The following is a 16,091-nucleotide window of genomic DNA, read 5'->3' on the forward strand; positions in this document are numbered from 1 at the left end:
AAAGAAAAGAGCAAAGGCTGGAAAAAAAACTAAAGGTTAAACAGAGGACAGCAGATGGAAGAAAAAGGCAGAGAGCTAAAAGGAAAATGAGAATTAAAGTCAAAAAGTGATGGAAGAGAACAGGCAAGGCCACGATATAGGAGAAAGCGAAGAACTAACCACAGCAGCAGATCTTTGAAGGGGAATATGTAGTTATACTCCAGCAGCTATTTGAGGTCTTTTTTTCTTATAGAGAAATAATACCTGGTAGTCAAAATAATGGGCACAGTCACCAATATTTAGTGTAACTGAGTTCACTTTATTCTGTTTACCAACACGGGAATATGTAATACATTTTGAAATAGTTTTCTTCCCCCCCAAAAGAAGGTTGTTGGTTTTTTTTTTTTTTTAATTTAAATGTTCTGTTACATGAATGAATGGACAAATTAGCTTAAATTATCTGGGAAAATTATTTCCCTTAAAGTATTACATTACTTAGCTATCTGGGTAAGTGAAGCAATATTACCTAAAAATGGAGGCGCTGCAACCTATGCTGAGCTCCCAGTACACTCTGTCCCTGCATGGTTTTTCTAAGTGTAAACGTCACAGTTTGCCTTCCTGGAGGATAATATACTTCACAACTTTATCCATTCCCCCTCACAGCACCAGCAGCCACTCTGGATTCCGCCAAGCACAGTGCAGTACAGAGGACGTACGTAAACATGGAATACACACAGCTCCGTATTACTGAACTCCAGTTTTATAGACACAAAAGAACCATCTTATTTGCAAAAAAAAAACAATCGAGGATGTGCTATCAGTTGTCATGCTTTCTTGATTTTTATACATATTATGAAATTCATTTAAGTTTACTTTTAAAGACAAATGTGTCTTCTACAATTTTGGATTTACCAGGACCTAAATGCCATCCTACTATCTGTAGCTTACCAAGCTTTCCTCCACTGCAACAAAACCAAGAAAACGTGACGATGGTGGTATAAAAAAAACAGCGTATAACATGAAGTAAATACTCAGTAAATATTATTGGGGAAGTTAATATTGGGGAAGTTCTCTCACTTCCCCAATCAATTCTATATTTAGAATTTTATAAAATTTTAATCTACAAAGATCACATTCTTCTACATTAAGATGTGGGATTTGTCCATTATAATGACATAATTATGGAATAGAAAAAGCTTCAATATTCAGAAAATAATAATATACTTTACTTGGTGCAGTATTGCTTTTAGTAAGCATAATTTTATCCATATTATATCTACCTTTAGATAACAATATGGCATATCAAAAGCAAAGTGTGACTGAAATTGATTGCACGTGCCTGTGTGAAAGGGGGTGCATGTGCGGTGCAGAGAAAGTAAGTAGGGGAAGGAAAAAATAAACAGGGGAAAGAAGCAGAAGGGAGGGACGGAGAGACACAGAGGAAAGGTAACAGACTTAGATAAATCTTGGAGCTCAAATACTGTAGTTAGGGGAAAGAGTCACATCTCATTCATTTTTATATATTCTGTAACAGCTACCACAGTCCTTTAATACACTGCATGATAAGTGATAAAATGTGAACAAATACATGAATGAAAAATTCCTAATATGAACTCACAGAGGCATAATTATGCTCTTTACCTAAAAGCAGAGTGTCTTTAGGTATATTTATATTACTACCGTATTAAATAATTATACTCATTTTTATACTGATTCTCATGTCCCAGCTGTCTAATTGTAATGTCCTGGCAGAAGGGAGCAGCAGGTTGTTCTTCTCACCCCTCCCTCATTTCTGCCCAGCGGCTCTAACCATTGAGTGCCTAGTTATAAGTAATTGATGCTAGTAAATATTGACATGTGTAAGGTCTATTTTAGGTTTTACAGTTATCATGACTTGGGTCATTAGTATCCTAGAGAGCTACTCATACACATATTGAAGTAACAGGTAAGGAATGAAAGTTACCAGAGTTTTCTTTGTAAAAACACAACTGATCTCCTCCTTCCTTTGCCTGTAAAGTAGCATGCAAACTTCTCAACAAGTTGCAAAAGGTCCTTGGTTCTTAATTGTCCACCTGTACCCTGTTCCTTTTATTTGCAAGTCATTAAGAGTGAGATCCTAGCATTAGTCATCTGTTTAGTGTCACTTCCTAGCACAGGCTGGGGTTTCCGAGAAGGCACTCAAAAATATCCGTTGAATAAATTACTATACAATGAATGAATGAACTCTACGACAAATGAATGCATCATGAAATGTAACTGGTGTAATGTGACGTCTGTATCTAAGTCACACTTGTTGTTTAAGTATTACAGTTTTAAATCTCTAATAGGATTTGAGTTTAGGCATTTCAAAAACAGTGACTGTCAGGAGAAAAAAGGTAGAAGGAAAGGTAGAAACTTGAGAGATAAGTCAATTTAAATGATAATGAGTGAAGACAAAGAAAAGACTAATTTTTAAAATAAACATGAAAAGAATACATGAAATATTTCTATTTATAAACCAGGTCAAAATAACATAAAATAAATTGTGTGCTATGTGAAACCACAATAGTTAAAAATATTGCCTAATTTTTAAATGTCAAGTTCACACAAAGAATGCCTAATCTAAACACTCTAATCAAGCTAAGTGTTTCAGGAACTATATTAAAACACAGTTTAAACAGCAAAATAAAATCCAGAATTAGTGTTCAGTATAATTTTAAGATACAAGTAAAGACTATCTGTACATAATAGAATTTTAGAAATTGATGTAAATCATCCTGAATTCTAGATAATCAAACATGTTTTAAACGTCTTTATGTTGAAACATTTTATAAATACACCACAAGTAAAGCATTTTTAAAAGTTATACCTGCAAAAGAGTTGTTCTATGGAGCTTCAGTGCCCCCTTCTGGTGAATTTTAGCGAAGCAGCTTGAGCAATAATCTTCTCCACATTCAAGACATACCTTGAAATATATCAAAAAAAAAAAAATCATACAAACTCATAATAGTATGACTTGAAGAAAAATGACATCTTTATGCAAACAGTTTCTCTAATACTATACCCAGATGTTATCCGAATTGAGAAGCCCAAGGAAGCTGGGACAACCATTGATCCCTGTTAAGACTGAACACTTTTGTGGCAAATAACTTGCAAACTCTAATTATTCCCATATCAAAGTAAATATAATAGCTATAACGCATATGTTAAGTATATGCGTTAGATGGATGTATTTATATACTGTTGCTGGATAAATCACAAAACAACCAGAAACCTCTTGACCTGGTAAAAATTAAACAGCATTATCTTTGTGTAAAAACTACTTCATTTTATGAGCTATTTTATCTCTTTGCATGAATTTACATAGCGCAATTAGTTTCAAATGATACATAATATATATACGATTTGCCTCCCATAATCCCCATACCCTTCTTTGAATGGCACTCCTTCACTGGTAATTCTCAAATATGGTTTTTTAAATTTTCAGGGGAGAGTCCCAAAGGGTAAGTCTGTAAAAAGGAAAAAAAAAAAAAAAAAAACAATGGAACTGCATCAAAATGTCAGTGATGCTGATAACTGGTGAAATGAATTTAGACAAGTTTATATTTATCATCTAAATTCTCTACAACATTAAACTAATTTTAAATTTTATGGATTAGTTGAATCATGTGATATACTTGTACTGATAATGGTGTCAAGCAACACTGAAACTTAAAGAATGAAGAAAACAGAATTTTTACTGCAAGTGAGCTTACTACCATGCAGTTGAACCACTGACAATATAATAAAAAGCAGTGCTGACTGCTAAAGACCCCCCAGGAGCTTGTCCCAGTTGAGAAGAACCACCAGTAGCGCAAAATAAGAAAGTATGAGGCTTGGCGAGATGGCACCTGAAAGTGTGTGTCGAGAAGCTCACTACTCAGTTGACCCTCCTTCATTCCTTCTCCCTTCAGGGTGCCTACCATCATTCTTCCTCCCTTCCCCTCTCCTCATGTGGGGAAACAACCGTGTGAAGCAGCTGGGGCAGGCTGGCAAGAGGTCCATGAAGCTCTCCTGCCTTGACTTGGCACATGCTTCTCGAACCGCCATGTGCATGTGAATCAGCTGGGGTCCCTGTCACTGCGTAGGTCCAGGATGGGACCTGAGATTCTGCATCTAATAAGCTCCCAGGTGAGGCTCATGCTGCTGCTGGTTGTGCAAACCACACGCTGGGCGGCAAGGTTCTAGAAAGAACATGATGCAGAAATGAAGACTAAACTTACTAAAAGCAAAATAGGAGATTTTTAAGTCCATTAATTTTTTTTTTTAATTGTGCAGGAAATCTCCATGTGACAACACCACTACCTATCATAGATAGCCAGATTAGTTAAGTAAAATTAGGGCCACGCACAAAAAGAAAGATTAAAGGAATAATCAATTTCATATCATGAAAATGAAATTTAAAAGGGGGGCTAGAAACTAGTATCAATAGCAATATGCGCGACATTTAGTGAGCACTGCTCACTGTTCTGAGGCCTCTGTGTGCTTTACCTCATTTAATTTCATATTTTCTCCCTGGAACGGTGGAATGACCAGGTTACCTCCATTGTGAAGATAAGGATGTGAAGAAGTATAATGCTAAACAATTTTCCCACAGTCATGCAGCAAATAATGGCAGAGCCAGAATTTCCACCCCACAATCCAGCTCAAAGCTCAGGGTCTTCTGAGACCCAAAGCTCAGCACACAATACTAACCATTAAGTCAATCATTGACTAGTAATCTCAATCCTCATGATTTACTGAAAACCCTTGATAAAATATATGATAAAATAAAATATTTCAAATGACTGCACGATCTAGTATTTATCAAAACCCAAATGCATTTTTTCAAACGTGATTAGCTGTACAGAAGAAGAATTCTTTAAGTACAAGAAAAACAAACATTTTCCCTAGCATGGGACCTATTCCTACCGGTTTCACTTTTCCCTCAAAGATTTCTCTTAGAGAAATGATGATAATTATTATCATTATTAGGATGATTTAGTATTATCCTAAATTCATAAATTTTAACAGTTAAATCAATTAAAAAGATATAATTTCACATAAATATGTGCTAGCATTATTGTATAGATTTGAAAATGCATTCTCTAGTAATTTTTATTTAAAATACCTGCTAATATTTTTCTGAATTTTTCCTAAATAATTGGCACTATTTTTACAATGTAGAGAACTGAAAACCAATTTCAGCATATAATTCTAAGCCAAGAATCTGTTAATGATAGACTTTTAATGAAAGTAGTCAAATGGGTGTTTGTAGACTACAAGATCAAAGCTGGAGTTGCAGAGTAAGCTTATATATTTTGTTATGCAAGCATTTGGATTTAAATTGGGTTAAAATGACCACCAACTGGAAAATCTTTTTAGGCAGTTTGTACTACTGGCAGGAACATGCTAAAACGTAGAAAGGGTTCCAGTTCACTACAGGTGCTTCTTCGATGACAAAATGCCCAAGTATAGTTTTAGCAAATATCTTGTTAATTTAATTTGATCAAGACCAGACCAGTTAATGCTAATTAATTAGTTAATTCTAATTCTAACCTTTAGAATCCATTTGTTTAATTTGTCTACATTTACTAGGTTCATATACAATTTTTAACTGTCCGCCTCACTTTTGTCATGCAAAGACAGACTAAAGCTACTGAAATTTCCTTAAAAATAAGAAATTCGTAAGTTTTGGCTTTTATTTTACCAGCAATAAGGTGGTAACATCAGATCATAAGAAAATGCCAATAGCAAAAACAAACACAATTTATTGCCTCACATTAAGTGCCAGGCCCAAAGTTAGTATTTCACATGCATTATCATATTATCCCCAGTAACTCTGAGGCATAGACTACAATTATCCCTATTGTCCCATTTTACAAATGAGAAGTAATTAGAGAAGAATTAAGCCGCTAGCTGAAGGTCACAGAGCTAATAACAGGTACAGTTGAGACTCAAACCTCCAAAACTGAAGCACCAACATCTACTACACACACACAATTTTCCCTATTGAAGTCCTCATCATAAAATACAAAAACGTTTGTCCTAGTTAACCAATCAACATAACCATCTAGAATCTAAATCAGCACAACCATCTCGAAGCTAGGAATACAAGATTATTTCAGAGTTTAACATTATCACAGTCAACTTCAGGGGACCTATCAGCCAGCTTACTTTGAATTTTTAATTTTTCTTTTTTTTTTTACATGGGCGGGCACCAGGAATCGAACTTGGGTCTCCAGCATAGCAGACAAGAGCTCTACCTGCTAAGCCACCATGACCCACCCCTACTTTGAATTTTTCATTGGCTTATTGGTGTGCTTTTGACAATCATCAAGGGATATTATTCTCACTTCAAAGAATAGCTCTTTTTAAAATCGTGATAAAATTTGTCATGGATTTTTAGGGCCTACATGCTGACTTTGGAATATGGCAGTTTTCAGGCTAATCACTTCTCTCACCACTGCTCACAGCCTCTGTCAGCTTTCCATCCAAGGCACATGCTGTCTTTATCCTGTCTGGGACTTCCTTTCTTCCCTTCTTCCTTCTTTCTTGAAAAACAGGACCTTTATTTCCAGGTCAGTTCTTACCTGTGTCTGTCTGACATGTTGTTCAAAAACCGTGGACCTTAAATGGCATTCAACAAGGACTAGGACTCAGGAGAAATAGTGACACCCACATGTATTCTTCTGAGATCAAACTGAGTGAGCACTAACAGTTCAACTCAACAAATGAGTCCCCTTTCAGCTTTTATATTTCCAACTCGGGAAATGTTCGCATTTATTTACATTTCTTACACATTTCTGGCTAGTTACACATTTCTGTTAAGATTTTTTAAATCTTTGTCCATCATCATATCAAATAAAATACGAAAACAGGATGATGTAAGAGTGAGAGTATTTCATTAACAGCCAGAGCTTTAGATTCAATATTGTAATTTGCATAATAGAATTCTAATTCTTTGAGCCCAGTTAATACCGAAATTAAATAAAGTTAGCAATTTAGTCCCAGATCAGAAATAAGTATGGCTAAATATTCTGAAATCATAAAGTAATCTACAAATATAATCTATAGTCATTATATTCTCTCTGGGAGAACTACTTCATACAAGTGTGTAATATTCTATATTACAAAAGATCTTAAAAAAGAAGAATGCCCAAATTAAAGAAAAGTATGTATTTCATAAGAGTTTTAAAGAAATGATTATTCATTAAATATCTGCTGAGTACCTACTACACAGCAGGCACAATTCTAGGTAGTAGGCACACATAGTGAACAAAATTAAATCCCTACCCTCAGGATGTTTCTGTCTAATGGAGTGAAAAATAGACAATAAACAAACAAGCAATACATATTTTAGTTGTATGAAGCAGCTTTAGGAAAAAAAGGGAGTGTAATTCAGGTGTTGCCTGTTGGTCAGGGTAGGTAACATTAGAAATGATGTTTACTGATATGGAGAGACAATTTTGGGGGGAGAAATTAAGGGTGCAATTTTAAACACATTAAATTTGTGATGCATCTTAGACATCCAAGTAGAGATGATGAGTAGGCACTTTGAGTTGAAAGTTCAGGGGAGAGTTATGGATTAGAGATGTAAGTTTGAGAACCACTGATGCAGGAATGGTATTTAAAATTAAGAGAGTGGATAAAATTACCTGAAACCTGAATATAGGCAGACTACAGAAGAAGCCTAATGACTGTGCCCTTCAACACTAAAAGTTCAAAAATACAGAAAATCAGCAAAGGAAGCTTAAGAAGTATTTCACGAAACACACTGCAGTATGTGCTACACACATGTGAGAGTTTTAAGTCAAAATGTTAAATTTATTCCTCTAAATAAATATTTCTACTATAAGTAGCAATCGAAACATTTTGAAAGCAACTGATTTAGTGTATACAAAATTGTAGTTAATGGATGGAAGTATTAGAGTAAAAAATGTTCTAATTTTAATGATACAGGGAAAGCCACATGAAAAAGTAGGAGATATATACATATAAACACATACTTAGATATGATTATAGACACCAGTATAATGCTAATTTGAAAATTATATGTACATACATGTGCACATGCATAAACATGTATGCATAGACATGTGCACTTATTCATCATACTTTTCTGCATAGTTCAGGTACTGATGTTACATAGAACCCAATCTGCATCTAGACCCTGCAAGTTACTAGTGGTCTAACCTTGTGAAAGTTAACCCTCAGTTTTATCATCTATAAAATATAGATCATAAGAGTTTAACTGCTATCTATATTTCATAAGATCATTGGGAGGATTAAAGAAAAACATGTTTGTGAAGCACTAACAGAGGAGCTGGCATCAAGTATTTTTTTAAGTGCTAGTCAAGTACTATCAGAATCTTTGTGTCCACAGCATCCTTAGATCTCTGAGTAAAAAACAATACAGATGATACATCTGTGACCATATACATAAACTACTTTAGAGCCCAGAAAAAGACAGTTGGGCCTCCAAAGTATTTTATAAGGCTAGCAGATTTTTTATATCAAAATTTGTCAAAGATGGCACTGAAAAATAAAATTTCAAACAAACCTCACCATTAATATAGGTACAAAATTCCTACATGAAATGTTTCTCTCCTGCCATCTAGGTCCTGGTCACCGCAACCTTAAACTGGTCCAAGAGCTTCCTAACCACTCCCCCTAACTTTCCTCCCTACCTCCCTTGTCCCTGATTTAGCCTACATGATTCTGGACAATTAAGACTTCTAAGTCAAAGATATTATCTTCATCTCAAAATTGAACAAAATTCAAACTTCTTAGGCTGGCAGCCAAAGCCGTCTGCAACCTTGTTGAAGCTTCTGGCTTCCTCACTCACTATCCTACTATTGGGCAGTACAAACAGTCTGATCGACCCAGATTTCTGCTGGCCAGGTGGTCCAGTCACACTTCACTCTCTCCAAACACCTCTGTGCTCATGACACACCCACACTTCCTCCCCACCTCCCAACTCCATCCCTCCCCTAAGCTTAAGCTAGCTCAAGTTCATCTTCTTTATGAAAACTCCCTGATCAGCCCCAGCTCACAATCACCCACAAAACTTATTTCCTCTAATTCTTGGAAATTGAGCCACTTAATATTTGCAAATTATTTTGCGTTAATCATAATTAGCTAAAACCTATTGTGTTGGCCTAAGCCAATATGTCATGGCATCATTCTAAGTCTCTACATGTATTCAGCATTTAATTCTGAAAAGAGACTATGAGTATATCCTTTTTACAAAACAAGAAAACTACAACAGTGAGTTTTGGTCCCTGGACAAGGATTTTAGAGGAAGTAAGCAGAGAGGCTGAGATGTGGATCCAGGCAGTGTGGCTCCAGGACCAGAGTTCTAAACATTTTGCTATACTGGCCATTGTTTCTAATCTCACCAACGTGAATGCAAACTGAAGAAAAGTGCCCATGTCCCGTACTTCTACTTTCTCAATCTCTCACCTTCAGAAAAGGAACTTGGTAAACAAATGAATTCATTTTTACCATTCCAAAAAAAAGCAGTGTTTGTTTGACATTCACTGGGATTCAGACAGAGAATCTTTTTTTGACATGCACATGGCCAATATTAATTTCTAATGTTGAGATAATTCACAAAAAAATAGAAATGGTTCAAATGTCAAATCTAAGAACTAAGAATCACTGTTTACTCTATTTCTTTAACAAAAAAAAAAATGTACATACTAGAAGAGCAGCTTTGTTCTCACACTGGCCACAAACCTTCCCTCTTATCTTGGGTTTTTCACTTCCAGAAGAATTTACCATTTTATATTTGAGTAGCTGCTTTACAGGATCTGGAAGAAGAAATTAAAAAGTCAGACCAATCACTTTAAAATCAGATGTTTGTTTTGTTTTGTTTTTCTGATTCATATGGCACATTTCTAAATTCTCAAGGTATTTAAATATTAGTTACCCAATAAAAATGACATGTCACCAAATCTAATCTTCCCAACAGACTAAGTAGCCCAAAGTCCCTTTCTCCACTGTACCCCTCCCCATCCCCCTAGCATAAGGCCACACATATCCAGCCATATTTACACAACTTAAAGCTAACTTGAACTGGACATATATAATTACAGAATGTTAAATGGAATTCCCATGATCTTCTGTCCCATCTCTAGTTCAAATGAAGTCTACATAGATCAACTATGAAATGTTTATTATACTATATATATGTTTATAATGGAGGTTATATGCTATGTATAATATATAAAATAAATATTATATATTATGCATATTTTCTACAATTTATTTTACCAAATTTTCTTAACCATTCAAAATTAAAAGTGTTAACCCTACAAAAAAAAATCTTGCTTCTTTGGAATTATTACAAATTCAAAATTTAGTTTTGGTTTTGGCAATTTTAAAATAATTCATTTAAATATGAACCAGTTTTCAAATATTCTTTCCATTTCCCGAAATTAAATTTCAATTTATAATTTTAAACTGCTAAATTATCTTCTTGATTAAAAGATTATATTGATATAAAATTTGAAGACCAATGTTAACAAAGTCTTCAGTTTTGAAGAATGCCATTATTATAATCAGATTCTAAGTTGACACTTTTTTAAAAAAATTAATGTTTCCCTCAAAAAAAGATTAGAATAAAATGTATTTTAAAAATTAAAGATAAGTCATAATTTTTGGATTTAAAATCTCTATATTACATGAGCAATTCTAGCACTTTAATTTTATTTGTAATTCAAATATAAAAGAAAGGAATTGTATCTTAGCATCTGATAATGCTGTGGCAAATATTTACCTTGAATCTGGTCCTTCAGTAACTTTAATTTCACTTTTCCAGCAGAAAACTGTATTAATGAAATACAGACTGTCAGGTATACATTCCTTTATTCAACAAAATCTTAAAATTATTAACAAGAAAAATTGGAAAACTATAATATTTTGGTGCCTCTTAAAAAACTAATTTTGAAAGAATAATGTATGACTATGGGAGATCATTTCTACATATTAAAACATATGTGGGCCCTTTCATTAAAAGAAAATTCATAAAAAGAAACTAAATTTTGGAAATACATATGACAGGTTTTTTTTAAATAGGCCACAAATTTACATTTTTAAACAGACTAAATTCATTATATATGGTCATGAAATGATTTTAGGAAAGTACTAGTAATATTTGAATACTATACACTCAATAAGTATTCTCTATTTCAGCTCTTTTTGAAACACACTAAGTCTAATATTTGTCTAGAATGAATCTAAACTGAATTCTGACTGAGCTACTTGGCTTATATAACCACAGAAGCCAATATTATGACCTTATCTGCCTAATTTATAGAACCACGTGTTTAAGCATCATAGACTTGACCTTCAAATAAATTACTTATGATCTCTGACTTTCTTTCCCCTGTTGAAGCCAAAAATTAAGTAAATAAGATTTGCTATTAGGTATTTCAACTAAATAAGCACTTAAAATCCTTGGATTCCAAGATTTTGGGAAATAAAACAGACTCTCCAAATGCATATACTTGCCCTGGTCTAATTAACATGCACATTTCTTTAAAAAAAACTAAAATGGACGATGGTGTGCATTTATACAGACACTGTCAATTCATGCTTAGTTTTCAATTTGCAGTTTGCATGCTCAATTGCCCGATATGCACATGAAAATATGAGAACAATGGCTGCCTCTATGTCTATGGCTGTACCAAATGCAGTCATCTTTGAAAATTTAAGTCTAATTATTCTCAGTTGAACCCAGTGGTTTCAACTCACAAAGGGCATTTATTGTTCACATTCATTGAAGTAGCTGCTGAGATGCTAAACACCAACCACAGCAGAAAAGAAAATGGGATTTAAATAATCAATTCTTATATGAATCACACTTTTATTTTTAAACTGGTAATGCTACACAAGTTACAGGCAATTTAATCTCATTTTTCATGACCAAATCACCCAACATGATTACCTTACTGATGCATCCAAATTGCAACATGATCAATGAGGTTACTGGTTCTCTGGACAAAATGGATGGATACGTCACAGCAAATTGAACCCATTATTAGGGAAATTTTATTATTAGTTTTTATTGTTATGAATAATATTTTTCTGCTTTATAAATACAACCATATTTACTTCAAGTGATTCAAACTGCATAAAAATATGTTAATGAACAGACTGCTAGCTACGATTCTTAGACACAGAATTTATTCCCGTATGAATCTGTTTGGGAAATTGCTGGGGGCAGAATAGAGTTGGAAGAGTCAAAGAGAAGATTATGATAAACTCTCTGATACACACATATCAAAAAACATCAGGAATTTAATATACTGAAGCCTCTGCCTTATCAACCCACATAGGCTTCTACCAGTAGCTGTTCAAGGGGCACTTCCAGGGACCAGGGCAATTGAATGGCTGTACCATACAGATTTATCTTCTGGGCGACTAGGATCAGACTGTACTGTTGTTTTCAGCCTCCCCGGCATTCACAAATGCCCCCAAACTCCCCCAATGCCCTAATCTACCACATTGGGCCCAAACTCCTCCTGCAAGCCAACTTTTCAGATATTCCCATAAGCCTCCAGCTTTTCCACTGTCTACCTACTTCCATCCTACTTCCGTCCATGAAGATGCTATTAGATTGTCATTTTAACTACATTATGCCTTAAATATTTCCTAAAAATATCTCATCCAAACATTCACTTTAACTGGAACCCATCCTTCCTCAAACCCAACCTCTTCCAAGGCACTTTGCAGAACGACTAGCTCCTTTTCACTCACCAGGAGAGAAGGGAATTCTTCCTATTGCTCCTCAGCCCTGGATCGAGAACACTGACCCACCATCATTCAGCAGTGTTCCCCTACTGAAGGTCACCACCACTCATTTTTTGCCTTTAACAATAACCAGGACACTCTTCCCTCTGGGTTTCATCAATCAGTTCCTTATTTCTCTCCATCATATTTCTGAAGGGTAATAAGCTTGGAGACTTTAACACCCATGTCCACCTCACATCCTAATTCTGAAGATCTTCTAATGTGCTGGCTACTGTGAACATCTAAATGTCACTTTGGCCACTCCACTATTATTACCAAACTCTGGTCCTAAGCAGCATCCTGAAGGACCCCACCTTCAAAATCCCAAACTTTGAATTTCTCAATACTAACCACAACCTTCTCACCTTCTCCCTCTTGGAATTCCCACATATACCTACCATTGTGATAAAATAATGCTCTCTGAGTCCCCCACAAATCCAGGCTGAGTAACCTCAGTCAGCTTTTATGGTTCTTCAACAATCCATTTATTCACTACTAACCCCCAACCACTCTTCCCATAGAAGCTACTCCAAAATTCCTCTAATACCAAGAACCCAAATTCACCTCTTCTCCCTTCTTTACTTTCATCAGTTGATCTTGCCATCAACTGTACTAAGACTGTTGGTGGCTTCCCATTAATATTTTCCACAGCTTCCTGACTCACAAACACAACCTCTGAAAATATACCTTTAATGCCACCTATTTCCTCTTCTATCATTCTTGTCTCAGAGAAAATGTGGCCTCCCTCCTTTGGTGAAGGCCTTCTCCATGGACCACCTCTTCAAAGACCACACCCCTAGCTACTGGCATGTCTCCCATCTGCATTTTCAATCTTTTCTCCACTGGAAAGTCCATCCCTCAGCTTACAAATTGACTTGGATTTTCTCTCCAATTCTACAAAAAATAAAAATAATAAAACTTGGTCTTGGTCCTGTTAAATCCTAAGGAAGTTGTCTTCTGGTCTTTGCTCCCTACAACATCAGCCTTTACTCATTGCCTCCCATCCCTCCCTTTCCAACCACTTAAAATCTATTTTCACATTTAATCCAATAATGATGCAATCATTGAGTTCAGTTTTTCTTTTCACTGTCATTCCCCATAAATAAGAATTTTAATGTGATTTTCAGGTAACGTTAAAAAGTGGTTTGGGCGGGCCGCGGTGGCTCAGCGGGCAAGAGTGCTTGCCTGCTATGCCGGAGGACCCCGGTTCGATTCCCGGCCCCAGCCCATGTAAGAAACAAACAAATAAACAAAATATAATAAAACAAGAAAATGTTTAAAGATGTTTCCCTTTCTTCCTCCCTTCCTTCCTTCCATCCTTCCTTCCTTCTGTCTTTCCTTCCCTTCCTCCCTCTCTTAAAAAAAAAAAAAAAAAAAAAAGTGGTTTATCATACTAAACTGTTCAAAACTCTGTGAAGTAGTTTAGCAGGTATAATGATGCAAGTAATAATATCAATATTACATACATGGTAATGGCAGTTCAGAAAGATTAAATGACTTACATAAGATCATATAAGATGAGCCAGTATTGTAATCAATATAGTCTTATGCAGGGTTTCTCAACCTTGGCACCACTGAAATTTTGCACAAAATAATTTCTGGTTTTAGGGGGTTGTATCTTCCGCGGCTTGGAAGCACTCTGGGTTATACTCACTATATGCCTATAGCCAAAATCCCCCTCCAAGTTGTGACAGCTAAAACTGACTCCAGATATTGCCATTTGTTCCTGGGGCGGGGGGGGGAGGGGAGTAGGGGGCAGAAACTGACCACTGTTGAGACACTCTAGTGTAATACGAACACCCAACACCATACTCATAACTTTCTTCACTACACAATGTACCAGGCAATGCCAACTTCTCCATGCTTCCTAAAACTCCTTCTTTTACTTGCATTTTCTATAAAATTACACTACTGACTCTATTCCTACCATTCTTTTTTCCTCTCAAGCTGCCTCCACTACAAAGATGGCAAATTACCTCAGAACAAGCCTGAGAACCTGTATTCCAAATCTTGGCCCTGCCACTTGACCTTGAGCAAATTATTTAACTTTGATGTTAACTTCATCTGCGGAACTAGAATAACAACACTTGCCTTTTGAGGTGATATAAACATTTAATAAGATAAAACACTAAATGCAGCTAAATTGCTGACTGGTATAAAACAGATGATCAGTGTTATCCTCCGTACAATATTCCACACCGGCCTTCTCTGAACTCCACCATTCACACCTTTCTTCTTTTTTCACATGGGCAGGCACCGGGAATTGAACTCGGGTCCTCTGGCATGGCAGGCAAGCATTCTTATCTGCTGAGCCACTGTAGCCCGCCCCACACCTTTCTTCTTCTGTCTACATACTCACAGGAAACATGTTTACACCCACACTTTCAACCTCAAACTCAAACAAAACTCTAAATCTAGATTCCAGAATGTTATATCATAGTCAATTCAGCTTGGAATATCAGTTATGTATTGGTTTCTTCCTCTCCTTTCTCACTATTTTTTGTTTTTGTTTGGGGGGGGTTGTTTTTTGTTGAGAAGGGGTTCATTTTTTCCTTTCAATTTCTTCCACAACTGTTCTAATTGAAGATCTTCTCATCTGACATCTAGATTCTTTGAATAGCATTCCATATAGTCTCTCTGTCTCTATACCAGTGGCCTCCAAATTAAGATGCATTCGTGTATAAAAATAAAATATATTTATTAATATTTGTGTTTTTTTATCCTTTATTTATTTATTTATTTGGGGGGAAGAGGTGCATGGGCTGGGAATCGAACCCAGGTCTCTCTCATGGCAGGTAAGCATTCTACCACTGAACGATTTGTGTACCCCTGATTTATTTTTATATTTAGTTTTGTAATGTACATAGTATATTGGTAAGCTAGTATGTATATAAATAAATTCTATGTATAAATAAATGTGTAGAAAGTCCAAGCTCAAAATATAGTCTTTACTGATGTGTTGCTTGTTCAAAACAATTTGGAGACTACTTGCTCTATAACCAATTAACTCCAAACATACCTGGTAGTTGAACAAGATCAGTCATCATAAATCACGGACCACAACCTTGCTACCCTCTGGCTCAAACACTGTCAGGGAATTCCATTCTTTCAATTAGAAACATCAAGACTCCTGCCTCTAGTACTCCAGGCCTTCCACCTTCTGGCTCAATTTCACTTTCTAGACCCACCTTCTACAGTCCTGAAACCCCCATGCTTTCATCTTCTCACTTCACTATGAGGTTTGTGAGGACTGGGACCATGCTTTATTCACCAATTTTTCCTTACAAATATAACTAGGAGACTCAAATATTTGTAGA

At 35.6% G+C, this 16,091-nt stretch overlaps 1 protein-coding gene across 5 annotated transcripts in view; it reads right to left on the reverse strand.

Annotated features, from left to right (window-relative positions):
- Positions 1-16,091, reverse strand: part of ZBBX (zinc finger B-box domain containing) — a 144,370-nt gene that overhangs the window by 112,814 nt on the left and 15,465 nt on the right. The window contains exons 1-5 of one of the 5 annotated variants that reach the window (XM_077160957.1): positions 12,742-13,152; positions 11,930-11,978; positions 10,760-10,808; positions 9,682-9,791; positions 2,828-2,923 (exon numbers count right to left, since the gene is read on the reverse strand). In XM_077160957.1, the coding sequence (XP_077017072.1) occupies positions 2,828-2,923; positions 9,682-9,791; positions 10,760-10,808; positions 11,930-11,956 (282 nt within the window). In that variant the 5' untranslated portion in view covers positions 11,957-11,978; positions 12,742-13,152. Of the gene's footprint in view, positions 1-2,827; positions 2,924-9,681; positions 9,792-10,759; positions 10,809-11,929; positions 11,979-12,741; positions 13,153-13,461; positions 13,570-16,091 lie in introns of those variants that run through there. The other 4 variants (XM_077160959.1, XM_077160958.1, XM_077160956.1 and 1 more) reach the window with 4 other exon arrangements.

The sequence above is a fragment of the Tamandua tetradactyla genome, chromosome 5 (genome assembly GCF_023851605.1).
Source record: "Tamandua tetradactyla isolate mTamTet1 chromosome 5, mTamTet1.pri, whole genome shotgun sequence".
In the NCBI taxonomy this organism is placed as follows: domain Eukaryota; kingdom Metazoa; phylum Chordata; class Mammalia; order Pilosa; family Myrmecophagidae; genus Tamandua; species Tamandua tetradactyla.